The sequence below is a fragment of the Suricata suricatta genome, chromosome 9 (genome assembly GCF_006229205.1).
Source record: "Suricata suricatta isolate VVHF042 chromosome 9, meerkat_22Aug2017_6uvM2_HiC, whole genome shotgun sequence".
NCBI classification, from domain to species: domain Eukaryota; kingdom Metazoa; phylum Chordata; class Mammalia; order Carnivora; family Herpestidae; genus Suricata; species Suricata suricatta.
Genome location: NC_043708.1, coordinates 106246641 through 106268830, shown reverse-complemented (window position 1 = coordinate 106268830; position 22190 = coordinate 106246641). Strand labels below are relative to the sequence as shown.

Here is a 22190-nt window from a genome sequence, read left to right as displayed (position 1 = left end):
TTAAGGAATGTTGAGTGGTTGGTTGGTTGGCTGGCTGGCTGGGTGGTTGGATGGATGGATGGATGGATGGATGGATGGCTAGATGGACAGATGGACAAGTAGGGGGTAGGTGGGTAGCGGATAGATGGATGGAAGGATGGATGGATAGACAGGTGCATGGATGGATGGACAAGTAGGGGGTAGATGGGTAGTAAATGGATAGATGGATGGATAGATGATGCATGGACAGATGGACAAATAGAGGGTAGATGGGTAGTAGATGGAGGGATGGACGAGTGGATGGATGGATGGATGGATGGATGGGTAGGTGGATGGGTAGGTGGTGGATGGGTAGGGGGTGGTGGATAGGAAGATGGATGGTCAGATGCATGGGTGGATGAATGGCTGGATTAGACGGATAGATGGAATAGTGACAGATGTGTCCCACAAGTAAACAGAAATAATCCATTTCACTGACAAGGGAGAAGCCTCCAAGCACAAGCATCAAGAGATCCCTGGCCAGCCGGCCCTGCCAAATGAGTTTGTCCAAAGGTAACACGCATGCCACATCCAGAAGACCCATTTATTATAAACAACCCATGTGGACTCCAGGCTAGAAGAAAACAATCTACCCCGGTGGTGTATAGGTGATTCAGGAAGCTTAAAAAAGGGCGGGGGGAGCAAATGTTTCAAGAATTTGCACTGCGAGTTCCCAGGAAAACAGTCCTGGATCATAAACTCTGGCATAGTTTCTTTGACCTTCATGGAAACTTCCATGCCCCCTCAGTGCACAGTGCACGGTGCTCACCCCCCTCCTATCCTACCTTCAAACACCACAGCTACACAGCCCAGCAGGAGCTCACCAGACAGGACTGTGACTCATCCAGGGGCCGGAGCTAGATGTGTGCTTGCACCCCGCCGGGGCCCGAGGGCATGCTTTGGCTCTCCTGGCCGGTGGCTGGCATCCTCCTTATTTTTCTGAGCGTTAAGCCTTCTCTCACCCAAGGCAAGGACCCACCCACGTCTCTCCATCATCCATGCAGCCTGGCCCAGAGGCTACACTCCAGAAAGAGTTTCTGAGTCCTAGACGACAGAGTGCTTGAGGAAGTGGGGAGGAGGCGAGGATAACCCTGTGACATCTGATTGGGTTTCTACCCCCGCGGGCAGACCCTGTCTCCTCACGGCTTTAGGGGGCCTCTGCATTTCCAGAAGGAGGGAAGAGACTTCACCCCCTACTCCCACCCCCAGGCTTTTGTCATGGGATGAACACCCTAATTTTGCGACTGAGCCTAGAAATGAGACTCCCTCTGACTCAAAGCAACTCTGGCTTCTAACCTGTCTCAGGACAGGCAAGTGGAAGGCAGGTTGGGACAGGTATTCTCGATGGTCTTTAAGAATCTGTTCTTCCATTTTTAAAGAAAACCAGTCTGTCAGGTTTGTGAAACTGGCCTAACTTCTGTCCCACAAAACCCCAGTGTCACCCAAAGAAACGTGGACCCGCCATCACTGCAGAGAAGCATCCCTCCCCCTCCCTCTCCTCCTGGGGAGGGACAGTGGATGGGTGCCAGTAAGAACAATCTTCTGAGGTGGTCCAACGCGGCGACTCCAACCGGCTCCCCGGAATCGAGACTGGGGGACGGAAGATCGGGTGCAACACGCCAGACGCCCGTGAGAGCCCCTCCCCCCCGCCATCCAGCACCCTGGCGCCATCGGGACAGGGCTACCACCCCAGCACCACCACCTGAGAGGTTTCCTAACTAATTTAAGGAAGTGGAAATCTGGGCAGTTCGTTTTTTTTTACAAAGAGCTGCATAAACGAGCTGTTAGCCACAAAACAATGTCTCCTGTATTCGCACTCCAGTGAGATTTCTTGAGTGAAAGGGAGAAACCAGAGAGAATCAGAGCCAGCGATCTGGGTGTGACTCACAGCCACAGGGTTTCTCCAGGGACGCAGGGGCCACTTGAGTACCATCTGACAGCTTGACAGCTAGCAGGGATGTCTAGGGACTGGCCCTCTTAGTCACTGTTAGCAGACAGCCCATTGATGGGGCACTGCCCCTGGGCCAGCCCTTCCCGGCCTATAACCCTTACATCCCTCTCACAAAGAGAGTAGTTGTGTTGGCCCCATTTTTCAGATGAGCAAACTGAGGTTCAAGAAGCACACACAGCCTGCCCCGCAATAGGATGAGCATGAAGATATGGAGTCGCCTAGAACACCTACGCCCATAACGTGGGTCCTGTCAGCCACAGGACGTCCACATGGAACTGAGCCCCAGGCCTCGGAACGCCCCTTCCACTGAGCCTCCCCCACCCCTCTGAGGTGCAGCGGCCAGGTACCTGGAGTAGCAGGAGAGGCCGGTGCTGATGACGGTGTTCAGCACGGCCAAGGGCACGTAGTAGTCGTGGAAGGTGGTGCTCACCATGGCGTCGGGGACCGAATAGGCAGAGTATGCAATGGCTGAGCCTGGGGAAGGAAAACCAGCCTTGGGCAGGAAGCCAGGATGCAGCACAGTCTGGACCCCTTGGGAAGACCAACCCCAGCTCCTGGCTGGGCCCTCATCATCCCCACGGACCATGAGCGGCCTGCAGCCATGCCCTGCTTGCACCATGGCCCCTTCTAGAATGTCCTCTCTCTTCCTCCTGGCCTACGCAAATCCTACCCTGGTAATTTACTATAAGCTCAGCATTGCTCCCATAATCTTCACAATCACCCTGTGACTAAATCCCTCACCTGTCCTCATTTACAGATGATGAAACAGAGGCACAGGGAGGTTTAGCAACCCACCTGGGGGGCACCCAGCTAGAAAGCAGCAAAGCCAAGCTTCAGCTCGAGCCAAGACAGTGGCCGTCCCCACAGTTAACCACATGTGTGGTCCATGAGGACACCTCTGTGTGCTCAGATTTGCTTTGAGTGCGCTGTGGGAAGGCGGAAGTGGCAGGGAGGGAGGGCCCTTGCCGAGCGGAGGCGCCTCCGATCAGTGATCAGTGCACTGGGGGACTGGTCCACTCATAGGCGGGTATGCGAGGCTGGCCCTGGCGTTCCGTTGTCTTAGGTCTGTGACAGAAGGGTTACCAAAGCACCCGTGAGAGACCTGTCTGCTGCAGCTTTTACTAGGGGGAGATCACCGTCCTTTTCAAAGGGGCCAGGTGTGTCCGGAGGCCTGGCCCAGAAGGCCTCCCAGCTACCCTTACAGACCTGTCAGCCCAGTGCCTCCGGGGTCAGCCATACGGTCACCTGTTATTCCAAAGAAAGAGAGACCCCTGAAATCCCGGCTCAAGGCTGAAGCAGGCCTGGGCCACACAGGTTCACCTCTGCCTCTGAGCCCATTTCACAGATGGAGTCTGGTAAGGCCAAGAGGCATGCCCACTTGGGGAAAAGAGAAAAGAACCGAGCATCAGCGGCCGCCTGAGGGGTTTCAGCTGGGCACTGCCTCCTGGGGCACAAACTCTTCCTCAGCCTGATGCACCAGGAGGCTCCCGTCTGGACCAGGCCGCACTGGCTCTGTGAATGCTGCGGGGGGCCAAGGGCGAGCTCCATGGGCGAGACAGAGCAGGAGAGCCTCAGATCCCGCCCCAAACTGCGGGCGGAAACGAAATGACTTATAATAAGAAATAGACATTTGGTCTTCTCCACTATTCCTGGCACAGAGCTCCTAAAAAACCTGGAATTTCCTAAGCGATGACAGCAACAAAGGTGTCCTTTGTTATGTTAATGAACGACTTTGGAAAGCCCCTTCCGGATGGCGGCCTGGATTTCTGGAGACTGACCTTGCCACTAGAAAGTTGGAACCCTCAGTCCCGCACCCCTGACCCCTGGGAGGGGAGAGGGGCTGGAGCTTAAATCAATTGTAACTAATGAAGTCTCCGTAAAAACCCAAAAAGTGAGGCTCGGCGAGCTTCCTGGTCGGTGAACACATGGAGATCCAGGGAGAGGGGCATGGAAGCTCCAAGCCCCATGCATCCCTTACATCCGGCTGTTCCTGAGTTACATTCTTCTATAATAAACCGGTGATCCAGTGCACAGAGAGTTTCTCTGAGTGCTGTGAGCTGGGGTCACTGGAGCCTTGGATCTATAGCCAGTCTGTCAGAAGCACAGGTAACAACCTAGGCTTCAGGCTGGTGTCTGAAGGGGGCGCGGGGTGGGGGATGGTCGGTCTTATGGGACTGAGCCCTTGACCTGCGGGAACTGATGCGGTCTTCCAGGTGGATGGTATCAGAAATGAGTTGAACCGTAGGACACCCAGCTGGTATCAGAGAACTGCTTGGTGGCATCGGGAGCCACGCCCCCCCCCATGCATACACACATTGTAATTGGTGCTCAGACCCCTTCAGAGGGGTTTCCATGGAGCAGGATTGGAGGCAGTTTTGGATTCCAGGCTAAGGAAAGTAAACATCCTCTTTGAGGCAATAGGGAGCCACTGAAGGTTTCTGAGCGAGGAATTAAGATGGTCAAAACCTAGTGAAAGTACACAGGATGGCCTAGAGGGAGGAGCACCTGGAAACCAGGGAGGAAGTGGGAGCAAATGCCATTCTGGTGGTGGGGTGGGGACCGAGGGTTTCCACAGGGTAAGAACGGGCAGGGGAGGTGGCTGCAGACAAGGGGCAGGGAGTCTAAGGTGGAATCCATAGCCTCTCTCCCCGGACTAGACCTTCCTTCCACGTTCCCTGAACCACTCCCACATCAGGCACAGGGCCACAGCTGGAAAACCAGTCGTGAAGGATGGTGTCCCGCCTCTGGGGAGCCATTCTGAGCAAGGAGCAGAGACGGACTCACTGACCAAGCTGGGGCCCAGAGCACATGGAGAGGCTCCAGGTCTGGGGGCTTGGAGGAGGAAGCCACAGGTAGGGGGGCTGCTGAGGCTGCTGGGACTGAGCCTTGAAGGCCTTACAGGGAGGGAAAAAGGAAGTTCCCTGATAAGGTCAGACCAGGCTAAGGAAAGTAAACCAGACACCCAGGAACTCTTCCAAAGACAGAAGAAAGCCAGTGATGGTTAGGGAGACAGTTCAGGGTGGTGGCTGACCCCCAGGGCCTGGGTTCTAACTCTGGCCCTGCCATTTGCAAGCTGTGTGACCTGAGAAACTTGACCTTCATAGCGCTTCATTATTCTCGCCTACAGGGTGGCTATAGTGAGAGCCCGCATCCCCAGGGCAGGGCTAAGGACGTAACCATGGTACTGGCCACCCTCCAAAGCTTGCTAAGTGCCAGGCACTGTGCTGTGGGCTCCGCTTGGCAAAACCCATGTCATCTTCATACCATCCTATGAGGAAGATATGATGCCCGTTTTGTGGCTTAGTGAGTTCAGAAGCATGCCCAAGAGCATATCATGATTAGGGGATGCGGGCGGCCGGGCCACCAACTCCACGCTGTGCTGCCCCCCTCGTGATGTGTGTCAGGTGCTTGGCGCGCAGCCTCCTGGGTAGTGGTTTCTCCAAAATGCTTGCTCTTATCAAGGGTCTGGGGTCGGTGATCGAGGGCTATGGCTCTAGACTAAGGTGTGTGAACTTCCTCCGGGGTTACTGGGAATCCTGAGAGGTCTTAAGTGGGCAGGGTGCCAGATTAGAAGGTGTTAGAGAAGCCTCCCAGGAGAGGCTGGCTGGAAGTGGGGGAGAAGCAGGAGGTGGAAGGGAGGCTGTTGTAATGGTGTAGGGGGAGAGGCAGGAGGGTCTGAGTGAAGCCCACACAGGTGAGCGATTTGAAGAACATGGGGACGAGACTCACGGGAACGTGCCAACAGGATGGTGGAGGTGCACTGGCAGGGGCATGAGAGGGAGGGGACAGGAGGGCTACGTACAGACTTGGATTTGAGAGATGAGTCAGGTGAGTCATTGCAGGAGGGGGAGCAGGTACACGCAGGAGGTGTGGGGGATGTGGACAGTCTCGGGCACAGGGCTGGGCACCACATGGACCTCAGGTGGGTGGTAAACCAGAAATGGCTTTGGGGGTGCCTGGTCTAGAGGTGTTAGAGGATGGCATGGGCACAAGGGACATCACCCTGAAGGGGGACCTTGCAGCAGCAGAGCCCCAAGGACTGATGGGGAGCTTGCCCCCTCCTGACAGCAGAGCAGAGGAGGGGAGTCCGCAAAGGAGAATGAGAACATGGACACGCCGAAGGAGACGGGGACTGATGTGATGGGGGCCAGAGAACGGGGAGTGGTCCGGGGCTCACAGCGGGGCCCCCGCATCAGAGCACTTGGAAGAGCAGCCATGGGGCTGCACGGACCCCACAGCCAGGAGGAGGCTGGGCCCTGGCCTATGATGGCAGATTGCTCAGCTTTCCGAGACCTGGCAGGCTGACTGTTAAAACACAGCCAACTGCAAGCTTACAATTAAATAAGCACTGGGGCGCCGGGGTGGCTCAGTTGAGTGTCCAACTTCAGCTCAGATCATGATCTCATGGTTTGTGGGTTTGAGCCCCGCATTGGGCTCTGTACTGATGGCTCAGAGCCTGGAGCCTGATTCAGATTCTGAGTCTCTCTCTCTCTCTCTCTCTCTCTCTGCCTCCTTCCCCACTTGTGTTCTCTCTCTCTCACTCTCAAAAATAAACATTAAAAAAATTTTTTTTAAAAAGCACATTCACAGAAGTAATGGCTTCCAGTTAATGAATCTACCATATCTGCAAAGAGGAATTACTGCTTGGTGGTACACCACTGTGTATCCCTCCCCAACCCAAGTTCAGGGATGTCTGGCTTGGCGCTGGCCATGGTGGGAGTGCTGACGCCGCACAAGTCAGCTAACGCCACAGATCAGGGCCTTTATCCTCAGGGAATCTGCCGTTGATATTTGCCAGCATGCCTTTGGACCAGTTGCTTACCCAACACTCATCAGGAACCCGGATGAGGCCCTGGCACCCCCATGGCTCTTCTGCAAGCCCATCAACACCTTCCGGTGGCCCCGGCTCCCAGGGGAAGGGACAAGGCGCCCAGTCATGGGGCGAGGGGGAGAACGCAGGGCCTCCACATACCCAGGCTGAAGAGGTTGACGGCACCATAGTCCAGGAAGTAGCAGATGTGCCGGGCATTCTTGGACATGGAGCTGAAGGTGTGCGCACAGCTGGACGCAAGCGGGTACACGCAGCTGGAGCCCATGTACACAAACAGAGGCCAGGAGTAGCTGTCATTCTGGATGTCTGTCACATACAAGGTGGTCACAAACCTCCACATGAAGAACCTGGAACACAGTGTGGCCCACTCGACCTCTGTGTGTATGGGTGCAGGGGGCTCCCCTTACGCCCCTCCCCGGACTGTCCGTTGGCCTTTGTAGCCCTGGATAATGGAACCCCGTGTGTTCTCACCTCAGCGAAATACTAGGTGTGACGGAGGATGAGTGGGATCCTTTCTTGGTTGGCAATGGGCAGGAGGGGCAAGAGGAGAGCATGTAGGTTCGTCTAGGCCCGTCTTGCCCCCACCTTGTAACCACAGATGTCTCTCACAGCATCTTGCCTAAGTCCTTCACTGAGCTGACACCTGTCTCCCTAGAACCTATCTCCACTCGCTCAGCCCCAGCTCCCCTCACAGGACCACAGAAAACCAGCCGAGCAAAGACCCGAGGCAGTCTTCGGAACCCTCCCCCACCTCGCTGAACCTCACATTAAATAATCTCACTACATTCAACCACTCCCCATAGGATCTGAATTTGACCTTCTCACCCTTCCTGTGGTTTGTCTATGTCCCCTTGCAGGAAGGCTCTTCAAACAGAAGCAACCTCCCGGGGTGGTGGCGGGGGGGCCAGGGCTTGAAAGTCTAGAAGGTGCCAGGACCTTTTCCTCCCTCCTCTCCATGCTGTTCCTCCGCTGCTAATACAGTCCCTGTCCTGAGGGGCCTGGTCCCATGCGGAGGCTCAGCTGAGCCTGGGTCTCGGGGCCCACCTCTATTCAGACACACAGCACAGCTCTGCCTCCCATCTGCCTCACCGGTGCCCGGGCAGAGGCGGTCTGCCTGCTGAGTTGCCCACTTCCACAAACCACTCCTAGAAAGCCAGCCCCTCCACCCACTGGCTCTCCCACGGAGGGAGACGACAAAGCCTTTTTCACGCAGGAGCCCACAGAGCATCACTCCATCTTCTGGCTACACTGCGATCTTTCCTGGCCCTGCCCAAACAGAGCTTCAGCGGCGCGCTGTTCTCGAAGCCTGTCCTCCTCACGATGACTCCCTGGCCCCACTTCCGCAGGGCGTCTCTCAAACCCTCCCCCACTCTGTGTCCCTCAGTGGCGACCACCTCTCAGGGCCTGGCAGTAGTGGGGGGGGCATACGCAGCAGGGGGGCCTCAGCCAAAGCAACTCTGCTTTAGGATGGCCAAGAAGTCACCCCATGGGGATCTATGCACTGGAGCTCAAGATGCACAAACAAGGAATGTGAGGCCAGCGCCCCTGGCGGCACAAACTTTAAAACAGCCTAAATCAGCTGTGACTCATGGTAAAACGGAAGTCCAGGCAGCCCGAGAGGCTTGTGGCCAGAAGGGGACTGGGGGGCTGGGAGGAAGAAGGCCAGGGCAGAGCAGCAACAGGCAAGGCCAGGGGGCTGGGTGGGTCATTGTGAGAAGCAGGTGACCTAGCACCTCCAGGGAAACGGGGACCTGGGAGGATACTGCCCCTATCCCCATTGTTATTGACATTTATAGTGTTTTTTAATGTTTTATATGTTAATTTTTTTTGAGAGAGAGAGAGGGAGAGGGTGAGTGAGGGCAGGGCAGAGAAAGAGGGAGACACAGAATCTGCAGCAGGCTCCAGGCTCCGAGCTGTCAGCACAGAACCTGATGTAGGGCTCGAACTCATGAACCCGGAGAGCATGCCCTGAACTAAAGTCGACGTTGAGCCACCCAGGTGCCCCGAGTTTAGACTTTCTACTTAAGTTTTACCTAATCCTCATAGCAACCCCAGGCACAATGCAGACTATCGCTCCTGCTTCGCACATGGGGAAACAGGAAGTTCAGAGAGGTTTGGGGACTTGCTGGAGCTCATGACATTTTAACCAGGCCCCGGAGCAGGGAAAGACTGGGGAGTCACCAGGAGCTCCCTGAGTCCCACCAGAGCCCACGTGCTAAAGTTTGCCCCCGCTGCAGGCCCCAGCATCTTCCAGCTCCACACCCACGCACCATGGGGCATCCCCCCAAATCCCAACCCTCTTCTCTGGGTTTTAAAGAAGCCCCAGTCCCCAGGGCTCCCAAATGAGCTGGCTGGTCAAGGGACCAGAAGGTACCAGAAGGGCAGCAAGTGAGTCCAGATGTTAAGGGTCTCATTGGTCATCTGGAAAAGGCTGAGGATGCAGGCAGTGGCAGAACTCTGTGGGTGTCGGTAGCCAAAGAGGATGCCCTGCTCATGGAACACCTGCAGGGGGGAAGAGAAAGGGGCACCGAGGTGAGGCGAGAGGGTGGCGAGGTCTCAGGACGAGCGCCTCTGGTAGCATCCAGTTTCCTCTCAGTCTGTGCACTTGAACCCTTAAGCTTGGACCACGTGACCCCAAGTCCTTGAGCTGTCAAGCTGCTTCCCTCTCCCCCGCCCCTCCTCCTCCCCGTAAGTCCCATGTCCTTCTAGAAGCCCGTAGTGGCTGGAGGAGAGAGAAGTCAAGCCCCTGGCTCCCTTTGGGGACACAGCCGGTCTTGCATCCCCAGACACTTACTCTTGTCATGAATATTGCCTAAGAGTGTGGCTTTGTGCCCTCTCCCTGGGGCCTACTGCCCGGTCTTTGGGTGCCTTCGAGGTTGGATGACATGTATACTGTCTGTCTGAGCCGACATGCGCTGGGTGTCAGGCAGGGGCTGGTGCCAAAGTCTCTGTAGAAGACCCCTCTTCAGGGCCAGGCTACATTCACCAAGGCGCTTCACAAAGGCCTTTTGATGATGAAGACGTTGATGCATTAGCCTCGGATGCAGACCGTGGGGAGGCTGCTGCAGCCAGGCCTGCCGGGCCACCCCCGCCCCTCCCCACGCAGCCCACCTGGCGAGCCTCTTGGTCACCACCTCCTGAGAGAGTTGGACTGGTCAGCTCACATGTGGGTGTGAACCTGCCCAGAGGACTCCATTAGAGCCATTAAAAAGGGTCATTGTACAGGGCACCCTAGTGGCTCAGTCAGTTAAGGGTCCGACTTCGTCTCAGGGCATGATCTCACAGTTCCTCGGTTCGAGCCCTGCGTCAGGTTCTGTGCTGACCGCTCAGAGCCTGGAGTCTGCTTCTGATTCTGTGTCTCCCTCTCTCTCTCTCTGTCCCTACCCCACTCACACTCTGTCTCTCTGCCTCTCTCTCTCTCTCAAAAATAAACATTTTTGAAAAGGGCAATTGTGGGGCGCCTGGGTGGCTCAGGCTCACATTCGTGGGTTCTAGCCCCGTGTCAGGCTCTGTGCTGACAGCTAGCTCAGAGCCTGGCGCCTGCTTCCGGTTCTGTGTGTCCTTCTCTCTCTGCCCCTCCCCCTCTCATGCTCTGTCTCTCTCTGTATCAAAAAAAAAAAAAGGCAATTGTAAAAAAGAGGGACAAAGGTCAGGGTGCAAAAGTATGACGTGAGAACAAAAAGCATGTAAACTGTGTTGCCCCCGTGACTGTGCGGATTAGCTGTCTAAGGACACGTGGTGAGGCAGAGGCTGGGAGGAGACGGAAGAGTGAGGAGTTTGATTTTTGAGGATTTGTAGACTTTCCTTCGCTTTCACAGGCAACAGCCAAGCACCCCCAGCCTCTCCGTCATGCCAGGGGCGTACACCTTGGTCGCCACAACCTATGACGGCCAAAACTGGCTCCAGAGACGCTCGATATCCTCCAGGGGCAAAATCTCTCCCCTTAAGAACCACTGATTTAGAGGAATGTGGTCACAGCTTTAAAATAGATGCAAATAATGACAATGAGAATATATCGTAGAGTTTTCCCTTTGATGTTCTGGGGCTGTGGGGGAAAGGGAAGACAGAGAATGCCAACCTAGTACAACACAGAGGGGCGCCTGGGTGGCTCAGTTGGTAAGTGTCCAGCCTTGGCCCAGGTCATGATCTCGAAGCTCATGACGTCAAGCCCTGCGTCGGGCTCTGTGCTGACAGCTCAGAGCCTGGAGCCTGCCTGGGATCCTGTGTCTCCTTCGCTCTCTGACCTTCCCCAGTTCACACACTCTCCCTCTCCCTCTCTCTCTCTCTCTCTCTCTCTCTCTCTCTCTCTCTCTCAAAAATAAACACTAAAAAACTTTTTTAAGTACAACACAGGTAACACGTACTATGGCTTGAGATTCTGAGCCAAGTGGAGAAAGTCAGGGGTTATTAGGGTAAAGAGTCAAACCTGGGCCTCCAAGGTGCCCTGTGACCTTGACCCAACCATGACGCTTAGGGCCTCAGTGTCCTCACCTATAAAACTGTGAGTACATTCCCTTCCTAATTCAGTTCTGGGTTAAACTGGCCAAGCAGGGGGAGGGGGGACAATGAAGTTGGTTCATGGTCCAGTGAAAAAATACTATTTGAATTAGGTTTGGGTCTTAGCTGATTAAAGCGATTTGTTCTGGTTTCTGGTTCACTGTTCAATTCTGCTGACGTCCCCGGTTTGCAGTCCTGGGCAGAAAAATCCTGACTTGCAGCCACCCACCCCACCAGGGCAGGGGCAGAGAGAGAGGGAGACACAGAATCCTAAGCAGGCCTCCGGCTCTGAGCTGTCAGCACAAAGCCCAATGTGAGGCTTGAACTCACGGACTGTGAGATCATAACCTGAGCTGAAGTTGGACACTAAACCAACTGAGCCACCCAGATGCCCCTAATGTTTGTTTATTTTTGAGAGAGAGAGAGAGACAGTCAGACAGACGAGCAGGGGAGGGGCAGAGAGGGAGACAGACACAGAATCCAAAGCAGGCTCCAGGCTCTGAGCTGTCAGCACAGAGCCCAATGTGGGGCTTGAACTTATGAACTGTGAGATCAGTGACCTGAGCCGAAGTCAGACGCTTAGCTGACTGAGCCACCTAGGCACCCCTTTAGAGGCAGGATTTAAAGCAGCTCCTTCAAAAAAACAAAAGAAGGACAGATGGATAAAGACTGAATAAAAGAAAGGGACTCCCTCAGTCCTAGAAGAGCGATGTTCTGACCTGCCCCTACCCTCCTCAACGTGAACCTCAGTTTCTTAGGTCAAAATGCTAGATGCACTTTTGTCCCGAGTCCTTCTGAGCACGGTAAAGGAGTGGCGTCCTCTCCATCTTCCTGCTCTGGCCTCCGCATAAGTGCTTTGCGTAGAGTAGATCTTAAAAGAAGACACGCTCCATTAATCTAAACAACAAATGGGACATTTGAAAACAATTTTGTCTTCACACCAGTCTAACCCCGAAAGGCAAATTGCAATCATTGCCTTGGTTTTCCATAGCTGGGTCTCATTTCCAAGCAGCCCTAGGTCAGCAGGTGCTGGCTAATTTGCACAGCGGAATCGATTTGTAGGAATCCACCTCCCATCCCTGCTTGGAGGCTAGGCAATTTCATATGAAATGGAATCAAACTGTGTGTGCAGCCTATTATTTAGAAGTCAGAACCCCCAGGTACCCGGGGCGGAAGGGCACATCAGCGGGCTCTCCTTAGTGTCTGCCAAGGCTTGGCTTTCTGGAAAGACCCTGTGCACTTGCCAGCTGGTGCCTGAAATTCCACTGTGACCATTTTAAACCCTTGGTTTTTCTAGCTATTAAACTACAAATCACCTGGGGAAAATAATCAGCATTCTGGCTAGCAGTAAATAAGAGCAGATTCCGACAGCCGGCAAAGGGGAGGGGGGAAGGGGTGGGGAGAGGGGGGGTCAGGTGTCATCAGCATTTCCCATCCACATCTCAGGAAGTCCTCATGACCTTGTAAGGGAGAGCCTTTCATTGTCCCCATTTCACAGAAAAGGAAACTAAGGCCTCGGGAGGCTGAGACATTTTCCCCAGGATTTGGGGGAGCAAATCTGAAAGCTGCATGCAAACATCAGACTTCATTTCCTTGGCCTCTTACGCTCTCATTGCTGCCACTCAGAAGGGCTCTGTAGGCAAGGAAGCTTTCATCTCTTGGCCTGTGGTATGATTCTGGACTGTTAGGCACTTCTCTGAGCTTCAGTTTCTTTTTCTGCAGAGGGGGGTTTATAGGCTGAATTGTGTCCCTCACAAAACTCATCTGTTGAGGCCCTAACCCCCAGTAACTCAGATGTGACTCTATTGGAGACAGAATATTTTTTTTAAGTTTATTTATTTTGAGAGAGAGAGCGAGCGAGAGAAGCGAGCCAGGGAGAGAGGGAGACACAGAATCCAAAGCAGGCTTCAGGCTCTGAGCTGTCAGCACAGAGCCCATCGTGGGGCTCAAACCCACGAAACTCAGATCATCACCTGAGCCACAAAAACCAAGAGTCGGATGCTCAACTGACTGAGCCACCCAGGCATCCCTGAGAACAGGGGTGACTAACATGAGGTGATTAAATGAGGCTATTAGGGTAGTCCAATAGCCAATGAGGCTATTAGACTAGTCCAATCTGGCCCCCCTCAGAAGAAGAGGAGATACTAGGGGCATGCATTTGCAGAGGACTGACCTCATGAAGGGGCAGCTTGAAGGGGGCATCCACAAGCCAAGGAGAGAGGCCTCAAGAGAACCAACCCGGCCAGCACCTTGACCTTGGACTTCCAGTCTCTGGAACTGTGAACTTCTGTTTGTCCAGCCAGTCTATGGCACTTTGCCATGGCAGCCGGAGCTGGCCAAGGCCAGCAGGGACACTGGGTGACAGTGTGTCTACATCAGTGCTGGTGTCAGCAGATGGCCTGGGGTCCTTACTGCGACCCGGTGGACTGGGGAAGAATGTGCATTTCTCACAAGGACCCAGGGCGTGCTGCTGGTGCCGCTGCCTCTGGTCCAACCTGGCCTCAGCATCCGACAGTCACCTCCCTGCCCAGAATCCAACTCATTGCAAAAGAGGAGTGTCCCTTTAGGTACAAGGGACAAGATCCACCTGAAGACATGGGCATGAAGAGCCAGGGCAAGAGAGAGAGACAAGTGAGGTGTTTGTGGGCAGAAGGCACAGAGATAACGGAAAGGAAAAGGGAAGGCCACTAGCTGATGCATCAGTTGCAACCTTCCATTTATGGAGCACCTGCTGTATACCTGGCAAGGGGCTGGACGCTATGCCACTATCTCATGCAGGATGGGCCACACTGAGTCCGGGCAAGAGATGGCACTTAGGAGCTCAATTAAAATATCATGAAACTGCTTGGACACAACTCACATTCAATTACTAGAACTGCAAACATGGTCAAGTGATGCCCAGCCGTTGTTGGAATTAACCAATTACAAATACAGGCAAATGTAATTTAGAACTCTGGGGTCACGTTTTAAAAAAAAGAAGTGTCCAATGTGCAGTCCAGCCTAAGGATGCTTTTTGTAGATGCACCACAGTATTAATAGAAAATGAACATGGGGCACCTGGGTGGCTCAGCTGGTTAAGTGCCTGACTCTTGATTTCAGCGCAGGTCATGATCTCATGGTCATGGGATTGAGCCCCGTGTTGGGCTCTGTGCTGTTAGCAGGGAGCCTGCCTGGGATTCTCTGTCTCTCTGCCTCTCTCTCTCTCTCTCTCAAAATAAATAAACCTTAAAAAAAAAAGATTATAGGTAAATTTCTTTTGGCTGAACACAAAAGATGTATAAAAAGTAAGAAAACAAATTACCTATCACTATCTAGGACAGAGGATTCCAAGGATATTAGTGATTTAATGGACAGTAACGTGAAAAAGGACACATACAATGTCTTAAACAAATAAATACTGCTCAATTCAGGTTAGGCGTACCAGGGTGAAAGGTCCCATTGAATGGCCAGCACCGTACACAGCACTGACCTACGGAAGGGGCAAGGAAGTTGAGACAATGGAACATTCCATTGGTTTTATATTTGTTATAAGAAGTAAGTCTTTGATTTAAGAACTAGGAAAACAATGTTCAATTTCCGGCACTGATTTAAAACTCTGCCATGGTTGTGGTAACAGTGTAACATGACTGGAAAGTCTATGCCCCCCCAAAGTCCACACCCTAACCCCAGACACTGTGAATATGTAAAGTTATGTGGTGAAGGGAATCAAGGTCCCAAATGGAATTAAAGTTTCTGATCACCTAACCTTAAAATAGGGAGATTATCTGGATTATCCAGGTGAGCCCAGTGTAGTCAGAGGGTCCTTACAGGAAGGAAGAAGCAGGCAGAAGGGGACAGAGGGAGATGTAGTCATGGACGAATGGTTAGAAATGCCACCTGCTGGCTCGGAAGGGGCAGGAAGGGGCCAGGAGCAGAGGACACAGGGTCTCCAGAAGCTGGAACAGGCAAGAAAACGGATTCTCCCCCACAGCCTCCACCAACACCATGAGTTTAGCCTCATGAGACCCATGCCTGACTTCTAACCTCCACAACTGTATGATAATAAATTCATCTTCTTTTTTTAAGATAATCTTTTAAATTTTTTATTACTTATTTTTGAGAGAGAGAGAGAGGCAGAGCATGAGTGAGGGAGGGACAGAGAGAGAGGAAAACACAGAATCAGAAGCAGGCTCCAGGCTCTTAGCTGTCAGCACAGAGCCCAAAGTGGGGCTCAACTCATGAACCATGAGATCATGACCTGAGCCGAAGTCGGACGCTTAACCGACTGAGCCACCCAGGTGCCCCTTCATCTTCTTTTTGAAAGCCACCAAATCTGTGGTAATATGTTATGGCAACCACAGGAACCTAATACAAGGTCAGAAGTTGACCAAAAACCCCAAAGCAATCATAGAGCTGGAAATAAATGGCAACCCATGGTCACGGGTTCTTACTAGGAGGACTGATGACTTCCTTTGGGAGAATTCAAAGATGACATGTGACGTTCTCTGAATCTCCTCCACCATGGGACATCTTGATGAAACACTTACCAAACTTGACCATAAACTACTCTGATTTACACAATGAGAATGCCAAATAAATGCCATTAAAGTCTTAGATTTAGTCTAGACAAGATGCAAGATGACAGAAAGAAATCAATGAAACAGAGGGTCCTCAAATACAGAGCAAACCCCATCTTTGGGAGGAAATGGCATTAATTTGAATCTGAGCTCTTCACAGGTATTCATTATGGGATGTTGTTAGCAAAAGCCTACAAAAATATTGAGGTTTTGGGATGCCTGGGTGGCTCAGTTGGTTAAATGTCCAACTCTAGATCTCAATTCAAGTCTTAATCTCAGGGTGGTGAGTCCAAGCCCCATGTTGGGTTCTACACTGGGTGTGAAGCTTACTTAAAAAGAAAAAAAAAATCAAGGTTTGGCTATTTCACTTTTAAAGGGATTCAAAGAACATATAAATTGTCTTAGGTACATATAGGATTTTTCTAAACCGAAGGAGCCACATGTGAAATATGTAACAAAAATGACATTTAAATAAGACAAAAGTCAAAAAAAGAAACAAAAATATCTGTGGACAATGAAAGACAAGATTCACATACAAATAAATAGGAAATTGATTTCCATACAGATTACTTTTCTTAACATTATTGATTATGGTAAAATTTTGACTAAGCAAAATACTGCTATTTAGATTTTTCTTTATGATAACTTTTTTCTTGAAAAATAAATCAAATTTAAGTACGTATGGGTCTAGATATTGTTTTAAAAGAGTAAAAAGAGCCATATAAAAATGGTAATGTATATGAAATCTAAAGATTTAATAATTTTTCTTCTAAACTGTAATTATTATATGCAACTGCATTACAGTTGAACTTGAACTTGATATGTAAAATGTATATAGTTCATTTCTGATTTTAAGTAAGGCTTTAAGAATATATGCATAGGCATATATATTTTTTATTAAAACTTTTAAATGTTTATTTATTTTTGAGAGCAAGCATGAGCAGGGGAGGAGCAGAGAGAGAGGGAGACACAGAATCCGAAGCAGGCTCCAGGCTCTGAGCTGTCAGCACATAGTCTGATGTGGGGCTTGAACCCACGAGCTATGAGATCATGACTTGAGCTGAAGTCAGACACTTAACCGACTAAGCCATCCAGGCATGCCTAATTTTTTTTTAAAGTAGGCTTCATACCCAGTGCAGAGTTCAGTGCAGGACTTAAACTCATGAGCCTAATATCAAGACCTGAGCTGAGATCAAGAGTCTGACTTTACTGACTGAGCCAGCCACACACCCCATGAACATTTTTTGATAATTTCAGTGATTCTACCTTAGCAGAACAGAGCAGAAACTCACCAGAATTTTCTCTCAGATGAAATTAATTAAAAAGAAAAAAAGAAACTAAGACTCAGTGACTATAGAATGATGGTGTAATTTGAAATCACTGTTAATAGCATCATTATGTGATAATGTGATTATGTGATAATGTAATAAATTATTTTTTGTCTTTATTTCAGCAAAATTATGGATTATCTTGATAATAGCAATAATCCATAATTTTGCTGAAATAAAGTAAAAAAACATTTTATAGAATTTTATAGAATAAACATACTAATTTATAAATTATATGTGGGATATTTAAATTTTCTTAATATTTATTTATTCTTGAGAGAGAGAGAGAGAGAGAGACAGAGCATGAGGTGGGAGGGGCAGAGAGAGAGGGAGACACAGAATCCAAAAGCAGGCTCCAGGCTCTGAGCTGGGAGCACAGAGCCTGATATGGGGCTTGAACTTATGAACCGCAAGATCATGACCTGAGATGAAGTCGGATGCTTAACTGACTGAGCCACCCAGACACCCCAAATTGTATATGTTTTTATTCTATTACTCATCCAAACATCACTAATTCATCAACACAGCATCCAGATATGTACAACAATACTTAAGTTTCATTGTCCAAAAATTAGAGCTTTACATATACTTTGGAGATTATGAAGGGATATTTGTCAAGGGAGAAGAGAACCATTCCATCTAAGTGTTGGTAGCTCCATATGTAACTTTTCCACCCAGACATACGGTCTGTGGTCTCTATGGTTCTCCCAATTCAGACCCAGCACACGTTAGGCACAGACCCTGTTTCATCAGATCATCAGGAGGGGACTGCAAGGTAGAGATTGTCAACCTCATTTTACAGAGGAGGAAACTGAAGCTCAGCGAGAGAAGTTTCCAAGGCCATAACTAAGACCAGAACCAAGACACAACCGCTGGTTTGTTGGCTTGCCGAGTTCATCACTCTTCACTGCAGCCACCCTACTGAAACCAGTGATTGCTAGAGTTGATGGAAATGCTAAGTGTCATCGACATTTTCAGAAGCGAGAGATCACTGGACCCAGAGTAACGGAGGAAGAACCTAGAAGAACAGCTGGAGGCCCTCTGGCTTGGGACAAATGATGGTCAGTTAGAGTCATGAAGGCTCCTTCTGACTAAAACAATTAAAATGCAGGATGAACACTACATTGAAAACCAGATAAAAGTATCAGCAAAATGGCACAAAAGCAAAAACATCACACAAAGCCCCCAAGGGGCCCCGTGTGGTAAAGCTGCCACTAAGGCTAGGGCTCTAAAGGGAAGGGAATGGGAGATAAACCCCACCAGGCAGAAAAAGACAATAAGGAAACTGTCTCTCTGAAACAATCTCTCCCCAGAAGTCAGAACCATCAGCTTGATTGCACACGGGTTTCTGATTCAAATCCACCTGTCCTTCTATGGTCCAAGAAATCTCAAGTAGAAAAATTAAAGTGGTTACAAATCAATAGAAGTCAAAGGTTCGTGGGTCCCTCGGGTAAGTAACCAAAGCAAATGCAAATCCTTTCTGGGGGATTTCTGCTTCAATGCAAGCATGCGTGCAAGCAAACAACGCTAGGTGTCAGAAAAGGCAAAAACTATAGGTGGTAAAGAGTTCAAGAAGCAGTTTTTGAAATATAAAGTTAGTATGTTCAATATGTTTAACGAAATGGCTTAAAAATATGAACAAAAAACAAACAGACTTGAAAGGGACCCAATATAACTTTTGGAAGTTAAGAAACATTGAAATAAAAAGTCATTGAAGGGATAAATAGCAGACTAGATCTAGCTGAAGAGAAAATTAGTCAACTGAAAGCAGGTTCCAAGAAAACAGTCCAGAGAGATTAAAGGTAGAAACTATGAGAAACTGGGGTGTCTGGGGGGCTCAGTCAGTTAAGCATCCAAGCTCAGGTCATGATCTCGCGGTTCATGAGTTCAAGCCCTGTGTCCGGCTCTGTGCTGTCAGCTCTGAGCCTGGAGCCTGCTTCAGATTCTGTGTGTGTCTCTCTCTGCCCCTTCCCTACTTGTTCTCTCTCTGTCTCTCTCTCTCAAATATAAAAATTTAAAAAATTTTTGTAAACCAAATAAGAGACAGAGTATATTTCTCCAAAAGGAAAAAAGTACAATGGTTTTGTTGTGATATTTGAAGACCAACTGATAGGCTTCTAGGATTATTTTGGATGCTGCTGGTCCTCAGATCCAAGAAGTTAGGTATGGCAGAGACAGTTGGCCAAATATTCCGTGTGCTTTCTTACAGTTTTTATTTTAATGTTTTTATTTATTATTGAGACAGAAGCAGAGCATAAGTGGGGGAGGGGCAGAGAGAGAGGGAGACACAGAATCGGAAGCAGACTCCAGGCTCTGAGCTGTCAGCACAGAGCCCGATGCAGGGCTTGAACCCACAAACCGTGAGATCATGACCTGAGCCAAAATCGGCTGCTTAACCAACTGAGCCACCCAGGTGCCCCTATTCTATGTGCTTCCTGACCTTTCTCAGTCTTTTTGCAGTTAGGACGGGGCCATGTGACTGTCTCTGGCTAACGTTACGTCTAGGCCAGGGCAGTTCAGAGCACAGTGCCTTCTGGTAGTAGATACTATGATGCACTTAGGAGGGAACCCCTCCCTCCCTCAGGACTGAGCCACTTAGCCCTCTATGGGAATTGCTATTCACCAAAGGCCACCACACTGACCATGTGACACTCCCTGCCCAGAGGCAGCACACATCCACCGATGATGATATGAAATCCTTTTCGCATTTGGTACAAGTCTGAAGGACCAACTCCATTCCAGAACATACTGTGTGACCCACTGAGGCCTAGCCCTTCCTGCCTAGTACAATTTTTCATGTTGCAATAACTACAGTAGCCATTAAACGAAGAAATAGAGAGCATATTTCTAGATATTAACTATAAAACAAGTGGAGGAGAAAATCAAATGTTAAAAGGAAGAAAGAAATAAGGATGTAAAACTCAATCCAAAGAAAACGAGAATGGAAATGGAGATAATAACTAGAAGCCACATAAGATGATCAAAATGAATGGAAAAACATCAATAATCTTTCTAAATATAAACAGACTAAACTGTCTAGTTAAATGACAAATATTATCAAAGTTGGTAAAATCCCACTATGTGCCATTTCCACGAGATATCGTTAAAACATAAGGACAGGGAGGGATTAAAAGTCAAAGGAAGGAAAGAAATAAACCAGAAATATAACAAAAACACAAGGCTAGAGTTATTATTTGACTGTGAGAGATTCAAAGACAGAAAATATTACTGGATAGAAAGAGAATCACTACAGGATGCCTGGGTGGCTCAGTCCGTTAAGCTTCCAACTTCGGCTCTACGGAGATCATGATCTCATGTTCGTGGGTTTGAGCCCCGTGTTGGGCTCTGTGTTCACAGCTCAGAGCCTGGAGCCTGCTTTGGATTCTGTGTCTCCCTCTCTCTCTGTCCCTCCTCTGCTCATGCTCTGTCTCTCTCTGTATCAAGAATAAAGAAAACATTAAGAAAAAAAAAAAGAAAGAGAATCACTACAAAATCATAAGAAAGTTACTTCACCAGGTAGATATTATATAAATCTGTATGTACCTAAAAAACATAGGCTCAAAATATATAAAGCAAAAACTGACTGGGGATGCTGAGGTGGCTCAGTTGGTTAAGTGTCCAACTCTTGATTTTGGCTCAGGTCTTCAGCTCAGGGTCATGAGTTCAAGCCCTGCTTTGGATTCCACACTGGGCATGAAGCCTACTTAAAAAAAAAAAGCCTTATCCACACGGAGTAATTCTCAAATCTGCCGTCATGGTGGAGGATTTTAACATATCTCAATTATCAAGCAGAAAAAAATTAGTAATAATATAAAAATATTTGATCATACAGGACATATATGCAATACTGTCCTTAACAATTAAAGATTATATATTATTTTCTTTTTTTTATATTATTTTCAAGTACATTTAGAAGACTAATGAAAATTGATCATGTGCCAGGCCATAACACTATTCTGAACAAATTTCAAAACTGGGAATGATACAGAGGTCATTGTCAGGCCACAATCAATTAAATCAATAACAAAAATCCCAGACTTTTGGGAATTAAAAAAAATACATACATACATATATATATATATGTACAGACAGACACTTCTAAGCAATTATACGTAAGAAATCAAAACAGAAATTAGAAATGAACTCAAACAGGGATGCCTGGGTGGCTCAGTCGGTTGAGTGTCCGACTTCAGCTCAGGTCGTGATCTTACGGTTTGTGAGTTCAAGCCCCATGTCTGGCTCGCTGTTGTCAGTTTAGAGGTTGCTTTGGATCCTCCGTCCCCCTCTCTCTGACCCTACCCCTCCTTGCACTCTCTCAAAAGTTAATAAACATTTAAAAAATCTTAAGAAAAAGAAATAAATTCAAATAGCACATGTGGACTGCAGTTAAAGCAATACCTGAAGGAAATACATGTACTCAGTTGCTTACATTAGAGGGCAGAGTGATTGATTCACTTAAGAAGTTAGAGCAGCCACAGCAAAAGGAACCCAAAGCAGAAAGAAAATGATAAAATAATGGACATTAGAAACATAAAATACATAACAGAGCGGCTCCACTGAGCCACAAATCCACCTTTTTACAGGTGGAATTTAATATTCTCGAATATTAAAAAAAAAGAAAAAAAAGACAAACTGACCAGATTAATTAAGAGGAGGAAAAAAACCCACAGTTAAAGCATTGCATGAGATCTAATACCCTTTCATGATAAGAAGATACTCCATAAAATAGGAATAAAACTTCTTCAACCCAGTAAAGGCCACCTATGAGACACTCACAGTTAACATATCTAGTGGCAGAAAGTGAAATGTTTTCCCCTTAAGATCAGGAACGAGACAAGGATGTTTGCTCTCATTGCTTCTATGCAATATCAATCATAGTGGAGGTTCTATCTAAGTTAACTGGACAAGGAAAAGAAAGAGAAGGCATCTAAATAAGATGCAAAACTATATTTGCAGATGATATAATGTTACATATAGGAAATCCTAAAGGATCCACTAAAAAACTATTA

At 49.0% G+C, this 22190-nt stretch overlaps 1 protein-coding gene across 7 annotated transcripts in view; it reads right to left on the bottom strand.

The window, feature by feature from the left end:
* Positions 1 to 22190, bottom strand: part of PAQR5 (progestin and adipoQ receptor family member 5) — a 75130-nt gene that overhangs the window by 11646 nt on the left and 41294 nt on the right. For 4 of the 7 annotated variants that reach the window (XM_029952640.1, XM_029952639.1, XM_029952641.1 and 1 more), the window contains 3 exons: positions 9175 to 9302; positions 6942 to 7147; positions 2317 to 2443 (listed from right to left, as the gene is read on the bottom strand). In XM_029952640.1, the coding sequence (XP_029808500.1) occupies positions 2317 to 2443; positions 6942 to 7147; positions 9175 to 9302 (461 nt within the window). Of the gene's footprint in view, positions 1 to 2316; positions 2444 to 6941; positions 7148 to 7271; positions 7431 to 9174; positions 9303 to 9594; positions 9857 to 22190 lie in introns of those variants that run through there. The other 3 variants (XM_029952642.1, XM_029952643.1, XM_029952646.1) reach the window with 3 other exon arrangements.